Consider the following 15,975-nt stretch of genomic DNA (forward strand, 5'->3'; position numbering starts at 1 on the left):
CAACGTAGTGAGACTGTTTCTACAAAAGATTTTTTAAAATTTATTTTTTATTTTATTTTAAAGATATGAGGTACAATTCAGGATAAGGTCCTCATCATACAGGTAAAGTTTGGGCCTCCCTTGGTCCCCACTTTGTCTGGTTTGAGATCAGTTCCCTTATTGATATTGTGTGCCCCCCTACAAAAGATTTTTTAAAATTAGCTGGGCATGGTGGTGCATGCTTGTAGTCTTGTCTACTTGGGAGGCTGAGCCAGGATCATCCCTGGAACCCAGGGGTTGGAGGTTGCAGTAAGCTATGATAATACCACCGTAAACCAGCCTGGGTGATAGAGTGAGACCCTATGTCTAAAAAAAAAAAAAGAATAAAATATTTCACTATTAACTTGTAACGAAGTTTCCCTTTTTGCCTCTGTGGTCCAGGCTTCAAGATGTATGAAGTAAACCCTACCATGAGCATGCACCCCTTGTATGTAAACAGGGACCATTTGGGAGTTATTCTCTTTGCAAAGGTATGAGGGAGGTTTCTGTGCAGACTCAGATAACCTACCCTCAAACTACATGTTCCCATATGGAAGGATTTTTTTTCTTGCAACAAACCTGACAGGAGAATGGGAGCATGACCCCTGGAGTTGCATCAGCTGTCTCTGAAATTCCACAAGTTCTGAGTTTATCATTCTATGAATTAATTCTTCAAGTGACTCTTCCCGGAAATAAACTGTTCCTTGGGAGAAGGAGGGATAACCTGGGAAGGTGTTTTCATTTTTATTTTTTTTGTTTTTGTTTTGAGTTGGGGTCTCACTCTGTTGCCCAGGTGGGAGTGCAGTGGCATGATCACAGCTCACCGCAGCCTCAACCTCCTGGGCTCAGGCAATCCTTCCGCCTCAGCCTCCCAAGTAGCTGGGACTTCAGGCGCATGCCACCACCCCTGGCTGATTTTTTTGATTTATAGAGAGACATGGTCTCGCTATGTTGCCCAAGCTGATCTCAAACCCCTGGGCTGAATAAATTCTCCTGCCTCGGCCTCCCAAAGTACTGGAATCACAGGCAAGAGCCACCACACCGGCCTATTCTCTCAGGCCACTAGCAGTACACACAAGAACCCCGTTGTTAAGTGCCAACTCGAGTGCATGCAGTTTTAGCCAAGTAGGTAACCAGAAGATGAGGGTGTTTCCAAGATACCCCATACTTGTGACCACGGAGCCCTAAGAAGACAGCTAGTTTCTCATGACCCTCTCCTGAAGTTAATCTCAGCCCTCCTTGGAGGAAGCCTTTCCTATGCTAAGAGGGAAGCACACTGGCCTCATGTTCCTGTCTCCATGCACATTCACCTTCAAGTAATGACTTTCCAGCTTCCTCGGCATTCATTCCTGCCCTCCATCAGAGAACTTAAAAGTCTAAGAAAAAGCGGAGTAAGAGAAAGGGTCGAATCAGCCACAGAAGACTCAGTTTCCGCCCTCAGATGGGAGCACCTCTTTTGTGTGTGGGGGACTCCTCCCAACATGTGTTTTTTGTTTGTTTGTTTTGGGGTTTTTTTGAGTCAGAGTCTCAAGCTCACAACCTCGACCTGCTGGGCTTAGGTGATCCACCTCAGCCTTCCAGGTAGCTGGAACCACAGGCACATGCCACCACACCCGGCTAATTTTTTTTTTAATTGTAGAGACAAGGTCTCACCAAGTTTCCCAGGCTGTCTCAGACCTCTGGGCTCAGGCAATCCTCTCGCCTCTGCCTCCCAAAGTGTTGGGATTATAGGCATGAGCCACCATGCCCATCCATTCTTTTTTTTTTTTTTAAAGACAGGGTCTCCCTCTGATGTCCAGGCTGGAGTGCAGTGGCATAATCATAATTCACTGCAGTCTTGATTTCCTGGACTCAGGCGATCCTCCCGCCTCAGCCTCCCTGGTAGCTAGGACCACAGAGATGTGCCACCATGCCTGGCTAAATTTTGTATTTTTTGTATCACTATAGCTTGAACTTCTGGCCTCAAGTGATCCTCCCACCTCGGCCTCCCAAAGTGAGCCACCGCCCCCAGCCCCAATATGTTCTTCAAGAGCAGAAAGCCATGGTGCGATGCCCCGTTCAACTGAGACCCTTCCCAGGGAGCATTTTTCTTTTTTTTAGAAAGTAGGATTTATTAAGACAGAAAAGTTCCACAGCAAGAGGGCACCTGAAAGAAGGTTGTCCCCAGGAAGAATTTCAATGAGTGAGTCACAAGGATTTTGTTCCACCAGAAGTATTTTAATTTAATGTACACTTGGATGTGTGGATGTGTGCACACTCAGAGGCTCAGACAGCTTTGCAAGCCTGGACATGGAGTCAGGAGGTGGAAGGCTGCGGCCCTGCCTTCTCGCCAAGGCCACGCTTGGTTTTGCATTCCTCACAGGTGAGCAGGCAGTGCCTGGAAGACAAGCAGAGTAGGTGGTGTTTGCACTTGGGCACTGGAGGTGCCAGGCTGAACTCCACAGTGTTCAGGGACAGCATCTAAGCTCATGTCCACCTGCTAATTCTGTCCAAAATAACAGTTTTTTTCTTGGTTTAAGACCCCCAGAATTTCATTAAAAAAAAAAAAAAGCCCATAATGATCTTTATGTCAAAACAGACGGTTGTATTTGCGGTCAAGGACACACAGGGGCTGAACGTCTTGATTATTTTTGAATGTAATTCCTGCCAATAGCAATTCACCCAGGATTTCCCTAGATGCCCCTGGAGTTAGTTGTGAACATGCACATATGCACACATGTAATTAAGTTAAAAAAGATAAGTGGCACTTCCAGGATTCCTGGCTTATAACTGCCTGACTCGTGCCGTTTCCGTAGGATCCAGCCTGATAGCAAAGGAGATGCGCAGCTTTGTTCCAGAGGATTCCCCACGCACATGAGAGGAATCCTTGGCTCCCCTGTATTCGAGCTGTAGAATCTTATAAATTCGATTCCACAGACATTTCCTGAGAATCTGAAGGGAGCATCTGTTGGGGGAGTTTGCAATGGGAGGATTTTTCTCTTAATTTATTGAGCCAAGTTCTTACTATGTTACCCAGGCTGGTTTTCAACTTCTGGGCTCAAGCTATCCTCCCACCTCAGCCTCCCAAAGTGCCAGGATTACAGGTGTGAGCCAGCATGCCAGTCCTCATTAGGGTATTCTTTAAAGATTTGCACAGTGCCTTGAATATAGTAGGTGCTCATTAAATATTTATTGGGCAAGCAAAACAGGTAACGAGAGCCAGATTGAAAGCGGGTAGCAACAGCTCTGAACTTGAGGGTTAAAAAGTTTGTTTTTTTGGTTTTTTTTGGTAACATACGAGTTTTTAAAATGTATTTAATATTATAAATGGTGAGTGATCTTTCATTTAATTTTTTATAATTTTCTTCATTACGATCCATCAGACAGATGACACACCTGTTGTGTTCTGGACCAAATCCAGCCCCACGGAGTTGATCTTCAAAACAATGGAATTTACTCTGGCATACTCCTATGTAGGAGATCTTCCCAAGGCCAAAGCCCAGGATCCCAGCAACTGTAAAAGTAGGTTAGGAAAGATAGATAACTTATAGGTTCCAGAAACTTCTCCATTAGTTATCTTCTAGAACTTTCTTTAAGTAGTAAAAATTATTTTTATTTTTTGAGTCTGGGTCTCGCTCTGCTCCCCAGGCTGGAGTGCTATGGCACGATCACAGCTCACTACAGCCTTGACCTCCTGGTTCAGGTGATCCTCTCACCTCAGCCTCCCAAGTAGCTGGGCTACAGGCATGCACCACCATACCTGGCTTATTTTTACTTTTTTTTTTGTAGAGACAGGGTCTCACTATGTTGCTTAGGCTGGTCTTGAGCTCCTGGGCTCACACAGTCCTCCTGCCTCGGTCTCCTAAAGTGCTGGAATTACAGGCATGAGCCACGGCATCCAGCCCAGATTTTTAACAAATTACCCATTTTTTAAAATGTCCATTGCAGAAAATATTTTTATAAGACTGGCCAGGCCAAGAGAAGAAAACAAAAATCCCTAACAGAGCTATTATTCAGAGACCCTGTAATTGAATCTTGTCATACATCCGGACAGTCCCCCGAGTCTATGCTTTAAAAAGGCTGTCTAAGGAGAAGTCCCACTTAGACACGGGCCACAGGACATCAGAAAGAGGATCCATCAAGAAATGCAGAGGCAGAAAACAGGGACCACTCCTTTGAGTCAGTGTGGACAGTTTTGTTAAGCTGGACACTCACATCTCCGGTTCTAGAAACATCTTTAAGAAAAAATGAATCTGCCTTTTTATGTCTGTGACTTACGTGCAACTTTAGGCAATGATCCAAATCTAGGATTGGCTGCTAGGTAACCTGCGAGTGATATGTAAAGGCATTATTATTGCATTTTATAACTCATTTAAATGTATAAAGCATAAAGAAGACTTTGACATTTAAGATTTAACATTTCTTACATGTTAACACGCATATTCTGAATGTTAAAAGAGGATCCTAAAAGGGTTATGATTCAGTTCTTGGTGTTAACTCCCAGACAGCATCTTAGCAAAAATAGCATGAATATATAGTGAAAGAATATGAAACAGATGGTCCAAGACTAACGTAAAGACATCGAGCAGGGGCAACTGACCCATGAGCTTGAAGTCAGCCATCACCTTCTTTCTCTCTCTCTCCTTTTTCTTTTTGAGTCAGGGTCTCACTTTGTCACCCCAGCTGGAGTTGGGGTCTTGCTCTGTCACCCAGGCTGGAGGGCAGTGGCACCGCCTTGGCTCCTTGCAGCCTTGATGAGCCTCATCATCCCAGGCTCACCACAGCCTCGACCTGCTGGGCTCTGGCAATCCTCCTGCCTCAGCCTCCTGAGTAGCTGGAGCATCGGCTTCCCAAGGTGCTGGAATTACAGGTGTGAGCCACTGTGCCCAGCCACTCTCTTATCTTTTTAAGCAACTCAACATAGGCAGTTTCAAGGTAGAGAGATTCCTGATGTCACCATTTTTATTTTTATTTTTTTTATTTTTTTAGTTGGAGTCTCACTCCGTCACCCAGACTGGAGTGCAGTGGCTGCTCCCGGCCACTGCAGCCTCGACCTGCTGGGCTCCAGCGATCCTTCTGCCTCAGCCTTCCGAGTAGCCGGAATTACAGGCATGCACTACCATGCCCGGCTAATTTTTTTGATTTATTGTAGAGATGAGGTCTCGCCTGCCCAGGCGGGTCTCGAACCCGCGGGCTCAGGCAATCCACTCACCTCAGCCTCCCAAAGGCGCGGGCTTTGCCACTGAGCCCGGCTGATGTCACCATTTTTAGATGAAAACATCGCAATGTGCTAAAGCCGTCCTCATCCCCATTCTTGGAAAATGTGACTCTATTAACACATAATGCGAATATATCAAATGTAAGTACAGTCCTCATGTAAAGGGGTTTCGAGGGAAAATAGAATTAAGGTTGCTCATAAGAGGCCTTTCCAATAGGGGTCCCAGCCAAGTCAGGTGGGCCCAGTGTGATCAGTGACCCTTGGATGCAGATGAGGGAACTGCAGACAGAACCCGAGAGATGGCCACATGGGAGGGACCATTTCAGTACTGCTGACCTTGAAGACATAGGAGAGGAGGGGCCATCACCCCGGGATGGGTGTGGCTCCACAGCTGGATGAGGAACAGGGAGGCTATGACAGAACGGAGGGCCTGCCCATGTGTGGTTTTAGTCCAGGGAGACCCTCTTCATGCCTCAGGACGGAAGATGGCAACTCTGTGTTGTTCTCAAGCCGCTGCATTTGTAGCAACTTATCACAGCAACATAGAAAATCAATACACAACCCGGAAGAATGCATTTGCGTAGATCAAGAGATGGCAGGTGCCTTCGTCTGCTTTTTGCTGCTACAACAGAATGCCATAGACTGGGTGATTGACTGATTTGAGTTGGGGTCTTTCTCTGTCACCTAGGCTGGTTCACTGCAGCCTTGATCAGGCTCATCATCCCGGGCTCAGGTGATCCTTCTGCATCAGCCTCCTGAGTAGATGAGACTACAGGCGTGTGCCACCACACCTGCTTTATTTTTAAATTTTTTTTATATTTTTATATTTTTTATTTTTTTGAGTTGGAGTCTCACTCTGTCTCCCAGACTGGAGTGCAGTGGCTGCTCCTGGCCACCACAGCCTCGCCTGCTGGGCTCTGGCGATCCTTCCGCCTCAGCCTTCCAAGTAGCTGGAACTACAGGTGTGCACTACCACACCCGGCTGATTTTTTGATTTATTGTAGAGATGAGGTCTCGCTGCCCAGGCGGGTCTCGAACCCGCGGGCTCAGGCAATCCACTCACTTCAGCCTCCCAAAGGTGTGGGATTACAGGCTGAGCCACTGAGCCTGGCTTATTTTTATTTTTAAAGATTTTCACGGAGACAAGGTCTTGCTATGTTGCTCAGGCTGGTCTCAAACTCCTGGGCTCAAGCAGTCCTCCTGCCTCAGCGTCCTGAAGTGCTGGGATTACAGGCATGAGCTACCATAACCAGGAAGGGTAATTTATAAATAACAGAAGGTTATTTGGCTCACGTTTCTGGAGCTGGGAAGTCCAAGAGTGTGATGCTAGCATCTGGGGAGGTTCAGCTCATGGCAAGGAAGAGCAGGAAACAGAGCTAGAGACAAGGAGGTTGAACTCATCCTCTTATCAGGAACCCACTTCCACAGTAATGCATTAATCCATTCATGAGTTCAGAGTCCTTGTGACCTAAGCAGGTCCACCTCTTACCACTGTTATAATGGTGATTACATTTCAACATGAGTTTTGGAGGGGGCACTCAAACCACAATAGTAGATTGAGTAGTTTACTATTTATAAAACACAATCCCCATAGTTGTCCCAGCCATATTTTTTCCATGTCAAAATGAGCAGTCTTGTTACCAATGGATAAATATATTTCTATGAAAAGGCTATCTTCAGGTTATAAAAATAAAACCAGCCAGGTGTAGTGGCTCACACCTGTAATCCTGGCACATTGAGAGACAGAGGCAAGAGGATTACCTGAGCCCATGGGTTTAAGACCAGCATGGGCAACACAGAGAGACCTCGTCTCTATAATAAATTAAAAAAAAAAAAAAGAGCTGGGTGTGGTGGCCCATGCCTGTAGTACCAGCTACTTGAGGTGGAAGGATCACCTGAGCCCAGCAGGTTGAGGCTGCAGTGGCCATGAGCAGTGTGCCACTGCACTCCAGCCTGGGTGACAGAGTGAGACTCCAACTCAAAAATCAAAAAAATATATATAATACGTGACCTTTATGGGCAAGAATATATTGATTGAGGTGGAATTCTCTTAGACATATGACACAGGTGGTCTCTGAGGCCCCAAAAAGAGCCAGGACGTTTCCCCCATGTTTGCAGGGTGCAAATGCTCCTTGTAGAATCCTGGTTATCAGCGGTGTTGAATAAAGTGGGTGGAGAGCAGACAAGGTGCCTTCCTATTCCCTGGTGGGAACAACGTCTGTGGGTCCTATGGTCAAGTGGAGAGAGGGGGAGAGAGGAGGATGAGGAAGGAGGAACAGAGAGGTGGGTAAGAGCACATGAAGAGGCAGGGAGGGTCTCCATGGAGGCTGCTGTCCTCACAGTCCCCTGTGTGAAGTTGACAGGGTGCCCATCCTAGGGCAGACAGAGCCTCTGAGAACCAGTGGCTTGGTGGACACCACTTGGGGTGGCATTTGGTCCCCATACCTACTCCCGGGAACTCCCTTGTGTAGGCAGCGATCTGTTCAGCCATAGGCAGAGGTCCTGGGCCACATGGGGACTCTCAGCTCTCCATGGCGGCTGTGACAAATGGCCCCAAACGTGACAGCTTAAGGCCACACCAATGTGACATCTCATAGTTTCTCAAGGGCAGTGGTCCACCATGGGCCTTGCTGGGTGAAAGCCAGGGTTCCAGTCATGCTCCCGAAGAAGGAAGCATTCTTTCTGGAAGTCCCGGGCTTCTTGCCTTCCCAGTCTCCAGAGGTCACCCACACTCCCTCGTGCCCAGCCCTCTCTCCTCCACCTCAAAGCCAGCAGTGCTGAGCCAAGTCCTCACACGGCCGTCTTTCTCACTCCATCTTCTGATCCCCTCTTTCACTTTGTTATTTCTTTTTTTAAATTATTATTTATTTATTTATTATTATTATTATTTTTTTTTTTGCGTTGAAGTCTCACTCTGTTGCCCAGACTGGAGTGCAGTGGCCGCTCCCGGCCACCGCAGCCTCGACCTGCTGGGCTCCGGCGATCCTTCTGCCTCAGCCTTCCGAGTAGCCGGAATTACAGGCATGCGCTACCACGCCCGGCTGATTTTTTGATTTATTGTAGAGGTGAGGTCTCGTTGCCCAGGTGGGTCTCGAACCCGCGGGCTCAGGCAATCCACTCACTTCAGCTTCCCAAAGGTGCGGGATTACAGGCTGAGCCACCAAGCCCAGCTCACTTTGTTATATCTAAGAGACAGGGTCTCTGTCGCCCAGGCTAGACTACAGTGACGTGATCATGGCTCACTACAGCCTCAGTCTCTAGGGTTCCAGTGGTCCTCCCTCCTCAGCCTCTCAAGTAGCTGGGACTACAGGTTCACACCACCATGTCAGGCTAATTTTTTGATTTTTTTTTTGTAGCGTCAAGGTCTTGCTGTGTTGCCCAGGCTGGTCTTGAACTCCTGGGCTCAAGCAATTCCCCCCACCTCGGCCTCTCAAAGTGCTGGGATCACAAGAGGGAGCCACTGTGCCCAGCCCTCTCTTTCACTTTTAAGGACCCTTTTCATGAGACTGGGCCCAGCTGTGTCATCCAGGATAGTCTCCCCATTTTAAGATTAGCTGTTTAGCAATCGTTATTACAGTAACTCATTCAGGGGAGGCAGGGACTAAAGCTGAAAATTGGCAGAAGCCTCTATACATAAATCCTTCATCAAAAAGTAGACACCAACTGGGGCATAGAAACCTGGGTTCCCTGAAGTTAAATTATTGAACAAATGCTGAACCTTACCTTGGTGGACTAGCCCCTGGGTGACAAGCATGCTTACTAGGGAAAAAGGCAGAGCTGGAAAACAAAAACATCCTTCAGTGTGGGTGTTTCAACACTTGGCACCTCACCTAGACGTCAGGGGAATGACTGAGTTTTTCTCTTAACTTCCTGGGCAGTTTTTATGCATCTGTTATTTTTCTTATTCAAGAATTATTTATGTATGTATTTATGTATTTATTTTGAATCCAGTTTTCACTCTATTGCCTAGGCCAGAGTGCAGTGGCTCAATCATGGTTCACCAAAGCCTCAACTTTCTGGGCTCAAGCGACCTCCCTCCTTAGCCTCCTGAATAGCTCAGACTACAGGTGTATATCACCACACCTGGCTGATTTTTTATTTTTAATTTTAGACATGAGGTCTGGTTTTGCTGTGTTGCCCAGGCTGGTCTTGAGCTCCTGGGCTCAAGCAGTCCTCTCGCTTCGGCCTCCCAAAATGCTAGGATTACAGGTGTGAGCCACTGCACCTGTACCTGGCCTAACTGTGCCATCTGCAAATAAAGAATCACAGTCGTTTTCAATTGGAAGAGATCTTCACACACAGCCTGAATTCACACCCCCGTCTTACACGAGGCAGGTTCTGACACAGGAAGTGACTCAGCAGAAAAGCTTATTTCAGAGACAGCATAAGAGTAGTTTTAATGGAATACTGCCATTTTTTTACTCAATCAACAAACATCTACTACACATTTCCTACGCATGTGGCACTGTGCTAGGCTCCCGGATGAAGTCCCAGATGAACCTACCACTATTTCTGAGCTCTGAGAAACATGAAGTCCAGTGGAACTTAGCAAAGTCCACACTTTGGGAGTCAAGACATTCCGGATTGTACTCTCAGCACAGATTCTTGGACACGTAAGGGAGCTTTGTGTGCTCCACTTTTGCTAAGTGAGGTAAAGTGCTCCTTAAGCAGATATTATCTCTGCCCTGAAAAAGGTCTCAACATGGACTTAAACTCTACAGCTCCCCAAACATCAAAGTTTTTCAGGTATTTATGCAAAGTTCCTGCTCAAAAATAAATCATGACCACAATTGTGATCTGATATTTTTGCAGCAAATGCAGTGTGAGCTAAGGCTAAGAGGGTGCAGTTACCTCTCTTCCAGAAGCTTTCTTCTTGACATTCCCGCATAATCTTTGCAATCTCTCCTCTGTGGATGTGTAGCTTTGACTTTGGACAGAACAGCAGGCTCTGTAAGGAAGGGGACAGGTGAGTCAGCCGAGGGCCATGTGTTGCAGGTTGGTAAGAAGACTTTATCAAAACAGCTGCAGATTTAGAAAGGTCAATTTATGAAGGGGAAGATCCCTCGCAAAGGGCAGAATGAGTAGAGGTAGCAGGAGCGTTGCTGTCTGCAGAGACGCAGAGGCCGGAGGGATACTTTTATAAGAGGGGAATCAGGGTCTAGTGACCCGGAGAGTTGCCTTTTGGGAAATCTGCAAAAGAAAATTTCCAGAGGTTTGTGAAGCGGCTGATTGATGGTGGTTTGCTGCTTTAAGATAAGGTTAGTTAACAGTAATTGTTAACTAGCCACAAATGGGTAACTGCTTTTGCTTATTGCAAATGTTTTTCAGCTGGCTGACCAGATTTTCCAGCTCTCGCTGACCTCAAGGTCCTCTTTTTAGATATAATTTACTCACTGTCATTGGCCTCACTGGGCCACATACACCGAAAGCATCAGAAAGTAACTGCTTTGTTTTCTTTTTTCTTTCTTTTTTTTTTTGAGTTGGAGTCTCATCTCACTCTGTCGTCCAGGCACACTCATGGTCACCACAGCCTTGACCTACTGGGCTCAGGGGATCCTTCTGCCTCAGTCTTCCAATTAGCTGGAACTACAGGCACGCACTATCACACTCAGCTAATTTTTTTTATTTATTGTAGAGACGAGGTCTCGCCAGGTTACTCAGGCTGGTCTCAAACCCTGGGCTCAGGCAATCCTCTCGCCTTGGCTTCCTAATGTGCTGGCATTATAGGGCTTGAGCCACAGCACCCAGTCAGCTGTTTCGTTTTCTCTGGAGGACAGGGTGTCTCTCCCTTGAACGAATGTGTGTTCTGTGCTGGGGTAGCCTGGAGCCATGACTGGCTTCCCAGAGAGCTGGGAAGGCCAAGGGACTTGGGCCAGGAAAGAATTCCAGCTGGGGAGTCAGAGTGAATTGTCGCCGAGTGTGCAAGGGGTAGGGGTCTAGTGAGGCTGACCGCTGTGGAGGCCACGTCTCCGTTCTCATCTCCATGCCTCAGACCATGCCATTCCCACACCTAGAATGGTGTTCAGTCCCTTCTCCCACCTGATCCTTAAGTATTGAGACTGAGTGAAGAGAGATTTCCCTTCCAGCACCATATTTAGACATCGAGCATCACTCAGAGACCAGGATACAAGTCATTGACTTATGTGCACCTGTCTAGGTGCATTTTTACACTGGGAACTCACCAATGGACTGCTTTTTATTTATTTATTTGAGTTGGGGTCTCACTCAGTCGCCCAGGGTGGAGTGCAGTGGCACGATCACAGCTCACCACAGCCTCAAACTGTCGGGCTCAGGTGATCCTCCCACTTCAGCCCCCTAAGTAGCTGGGACCATAGGTGCATACCATCACACCTGGCTAGTTTTTTGATGTTTTGTAGAGATGAGGTCTCACTGTGTTGCCCCAGCTGGTCTTGAACTCCTGGGTGCAAGCAATCCTTTTGCCTTGGTCTCCCAAAGTGCTAGGATGACAGATGTGAGCCACTGTGCCCAGCCCAGACGGCTTTTTATTTTTCTATATAGTTGATCTTCAGTTTTGAAAGTTTCTTTTTTTCTTTTTTGAGACTGGGTCTCACTCTGTCATCCAGGCTGGGAGTGCAGTGGTACAATCATAGCTCACCATGGCCTTGACCACCTGGGCTCAATCAATCCCACCTCAGCTTCCTGAATAGCTGGGACTACAGGTACATGCCACCATACCTGGCTAATTTTTGCATTTATTTTATTTTTTTTAGAGATAAGGTCTTGCTATGTTGCCCAGGCTGGTCACGAACTCCTGGGATCAAGAAATCCTCCTGCCTCGGCCTCCCAAAGTGCTGGGGTGACAAGTGTGAGCTACTGTGCCCGGCTTGTAAGCTTTTGTTATATACTGGCTCATTAAACTTTTTTGTGGTAAAATACACATAATATTTGCTATTTTGACTATTTAAAGGATGCAATTCAGTGCATTGAGTATATCTACAGTGTGGTGCAGCCATCACCACTGTCTAGTTCCAGAACTGTTTCCTTACCCCAAAAAGAAAGCCCACAACATGACCCATTTTCCTTCTTCTCTCTTCCCCCTGGCCCCCTGGAGATAGCTCACCTGCTTCCTGTCTCTATGGATTTGCCTATTCTGGATATATATATATATATATATATATATTTTTTTTTTTTTTTCTAAATTTTTTTTTTTGAGTCGGAGTCTCACTCTGCTGCCCAGGCTGAAGTGCAGTGGCATGCTCATGGCCACTGCAGCCATCACACCCACCTATTTATTTATTTATTTATTGTAGAGATAAGGTCTTGTCAAGTTGCCCAGGGTGGTCTTACAGGTGTGAGCCACCATGCCTGGATATTCTGGATATTTTATAGAATCAAGCATCATGTGACTTTTTGTGGCCAGCATCATTTCCTCTGCATGTTTTCAAGGCTCACTGTGTGGTGGCATGTATTAGCATTGCATTCTTTTGCATGGCTTAATGATATTCTATTGAATGGATATACCACATTCTGTTAACCCACTTGTCCACCAGTGGATATTTGGGTTGTTTCAACCTTTTGGGTACTGTGAATAGAGCTGCTGTGCATATCCCTGTACTGATTTTTGTTGGATAAACCGTTTTCAATTCTGTTGGGTCTCTTGTCAATTTCATGTTTAACTTATTCAGGAATTGCAATGGCTGCACCATTTTATAATCCCACTAAGGTTGGATGAGAGTTCCGGTTTCTCTACATCTTTGCCAACACTTGTTATTATTAGTAGTATTTTTTGAGTTGGAGTCTCACTCCATTGCCCAGGCTGTAGTGCAGTGGCATGCTCATAGCCTGACATAGTGCCCAACCTGCTGGGCTTAGGCAATTCTTCTGCCTCAGCCTTCCTAGTAGCTGGAACTACAGGTGTGTGCTACCACACCCAGCTAATTTTTTTGCTTTATTGTAGAGATGAGGTCACACCATGTTGCCCAAGCTGGTGTTGAACCCATGGGCTCAGTCAATCCTCTCACCTCGGCCTCCCAAATGCTGGGATTACAGGCTTGAGCCACTGTGCCCAGCCAACACTTGTTATTTTCTAATTTTTAAAAAAGTTACAGCCATCTTAATGGGTGGGAAGTGGTATCTCACTGTGGTTTTGATTTGCATGTCCCTCATGGTTACTGACATGAAACATGTTTTCATTTCCTTCTTGGCCAGTCTGTGTATCTTCTATGGAGAAGAAGACCTTTCCTCATTTTTAATAGGGTTGTTTGTCTCTTTGTTGCTGAGTTGCAAGAATTCTTTATATGTTCTGGATACAAGGTCATTATCCAATATGATTTGCAAACAATTTCTCCAGTCCTGTGGGTAGTTCATTCAATTTTTAAACAATAAATTTTATGTAATATGTTCCTTGCTATAAAAGTCACACTTGTATATCCTTGTTTGTGAATTACTTACATAAGTCCTTTGCCACATATTTCTAGTTTCTAGTTCTTGTTGAGATGTGCCTATTAGAGACAGGGTCTCACTCTGTTGCCCAGGCTGGAGTGCGGTGGTGTGGGTTTGGCTCACTGCAGCCTCAACCTTCTGGACTCAGGTGATCCTCCTGCCTCACCCTTCTTGGTAGCTGGGATTACAGGTGTACTCCACCATGCCTGGCTCTTTAAAAAAATTTTTTAGAGACAGGGTCTTGCTATGTTGCCCAAGCTGGTCTCGAACTCCTGTCCTCCAGCAATCCTCCCACCTCATCCTCCCAAAGTGCTGGGACTACAGGCGTGAGCTGCTGTGCCTGGCCCTGATTTTTCTTTGGCCTTGCTGGCTTGCCACTGTCCTTCATGGGACTCCTGGTCTGTAGCAGGTGTCAGTGTGGACAATAGTCACCATCTCTTGAGCACTTCACCCAGGCCGGGCACTGCTACGTGCTTCACACACATGATGTCAGCGTGGGGGTGGGGGGACCCTAGGGCGCTGGAGCCTGTGAGCTGTACAAGCAACACCAGCAGGCAGCCTCTCTGTCACTCTCTGCCACTCTCCAAGGCTCAGTACAGAGACACCGTGAGTCACAGGGCAAGTCACAGCAGGGGGACCGTTACCCCACTCACCTCTTCCTATGTCCTCAGCACCGGCACGCCCACACACCCAGTGTGCTATTTGCTCTGCTCCTAGCTGCGGTGGGAACAAGGACCACCTCCCCAAATATACACACATAGACATACCCTAGCCATCACAACCGGGAGTCCTGCAGGCGAGGCTGAACTTCCCGCAGGGCTTCAGGGAGGCACTCTGGGAACCCTGTGTCGAGCAGCCATGAATGTTTGATGGCTCTCCATTTCACAGGGCAACTCGGGTGGCCAGACGCTGCCCCTTGGTACTGGATATCATCTGTCTGTTTGCTTCTCCTGACTTTACTCCTTAAACATCATCTCCCCTGTAAATTATTTTTAGCCCGAGAAGTAGACCCGGGAGAACATGAACCCATCCACCCATCTAACACTGACTCTCTCTCTCATCTCGTGTCCCGGAAGCAATTCTCCCATTCCTAACAAGCAGGACCACTGCACCCATGTCGACACTGGGTTCTCATTGCTGGCTAGCTGGTAAGTAGGACTCCACTGCCCTGGAGGGAACCTATGGCCACAGCACAGGACCAGTGAGCCTCAGTCTTGGACACGTAAACAAGCAAAACATGTAGTACTGCTCCATGCAGGAAGGAGCTTCGCTCTGCCTCCTCCAACCCCACAGTTCACCTAAGAGTTAGTTAAGCTGGATTCATTCATTCATTTATTTAGTCACGAAGTCTCGCTATATTGCCCAGGCTGATCTTGAACTCCTGGCTTCAAGCAATCCTCTTGCCTCAGCTCCCCAAAGTGCGAGCCAACACACCCAGCCTAAGCTGGATTCTAAGCAAGGAAAAGAATGGATTTTTAAAATAAATGTTTAAAATATATGTTTTCATGATGGCTGGAGACACGCTCTCCTTCCCTGTGCCACCATCCTTGAGCCTGTCCACCAAGGGGTAAGGCGGAGAGTAACACATGAGGTGACTGGGCAGGGATGAGGTTTCATGGAAGTCCTGTGGGATATTATTTGTCTGATGGGAGATCCCCGCCACTCAGTAAGAAATATACCTGCTTGCTGGGTGGTGGCAAATGGGGACCCTTGTCTTGGCTTCCATGAGTGGTTGCCATGGCGACCTCACGCTGGATCTTCGAGTCGGGCGGCCCGGCGCACACCTTGAGCCGATGTCTGAGGAAAGCAGAAGGGATCGTGATGCCACAACAGAATGTTAACAGCAAGCTAAGAACACCCCGAGCACCAGCTGCACTTATTTGGAAAGCCTAATTTCATTTTGTCATTAGTCCATCTGCAAACTCAATTTCCAGTGCTCTTCCACCAGACATGCATAGCTACTCACTAATGGGGACAGATCAGCTGCAGAGGAGGCGGAAATGCCACACTGTGCACAGTGCGATGTCTTATTGCCACAAGGTCACTGACTACACAAATACTTACTGAGGGTCTGTGATGTAAGGGGGCACGAAGAAGGATAAGACCAAAGTCACTGCTGGAGGAATTCACAGCAGAAAGGGAAGGTGAGTGAGTTGACAGTCACACAACACAAAAGGCTTCCCTGAGAGGCATGTGCAGGCAGCAGAGGCGGGGAGGAAGAAAGGTCCCTCCAGCCTAGTCAGGTCACCAGAGAGACTAAGGCTCCCGAGTCTTCCGGAGGATCATGGAGGGTGGATGGGCTCGGACAGGAGCCCTGGGCTGGAAGGTAACACCAGAGTCAAGGCGAGGGGTGACAG

The 15,975-nt window shown here is 47.2% G+C and overlaps 1 protein-coding gene across 1 annotated transcript; it reads right to left on the reverse strand.

Moving 5' to 3' along the window:
* Positions 1–2,214: 2,214 nt before the first annotated feature.
* Positions 2,215–15,412, reverse strand: OCIAD2 (OCIA domain containing 2). The gene is made up of 6 exons (XM_008055621.1): positions 15,298–15,412; positions 10,067–10,163; positions 8,939–8,992; positions 4,276–4,323; positions 3,394–3,511; positions 2,215–2,395 (listed from the first exon to the last, which is right to left on the reverse strand). The coding sequence occupies exons 1-6, from the start codon at positions 15,355–15,357 to the stop codon at positions 2,314–2,316; spliced, it is 459 nt and encodes a 152-aa protein (XP_008053812.1). The 5' UTR covers positions 15,358–15,412; the 3' UTR covers positions 2,215–2,313.
* Positions 15,413–15,975: the final 563 nt, after the last annotated feature.

This window comes from Carlito syrichta, unplaced genomic scaffold (genome assembly GCF_000164805.1).
Source record: "Carlito syrichta isolate Samal-C Ts95f unplaced genomic scaffold, Tarsius_syrichta-2.0.1 Scaffold301894, whole genome shotgun sequence".
In the NCBI taxonomy this organism is placed as follows: domain Eukaryota; kingdom Metazoa; phylum Chordata; class Mammalia; order Primates; family Tarsiidae; genus Carlito; species Carlito syrichta.

Coding starts and splice junctions, on each gene's coding strand:
- OCIAD2 (XM_008055621.1), bottom strand. CDS start 15,357: ATGGCAACCACTCATGGAAGCCAAGACAAGGGTCCCCATTTGCCACCA. Junction 10,164..15,297: donor TGCCACCACCCAGCAAGCAG/GTATATTTCTTA, acceptor CCTTCCTTACAG/AGCCTGCTGTTCTGTCCAAA. Junction 2,396..3,393: donor TTTGGTCCAGAACACAACAG/GTGTGTCATCTG, acceptor CTTGTCTTCCAG/GCACTGCCTGCTCACCTGTG.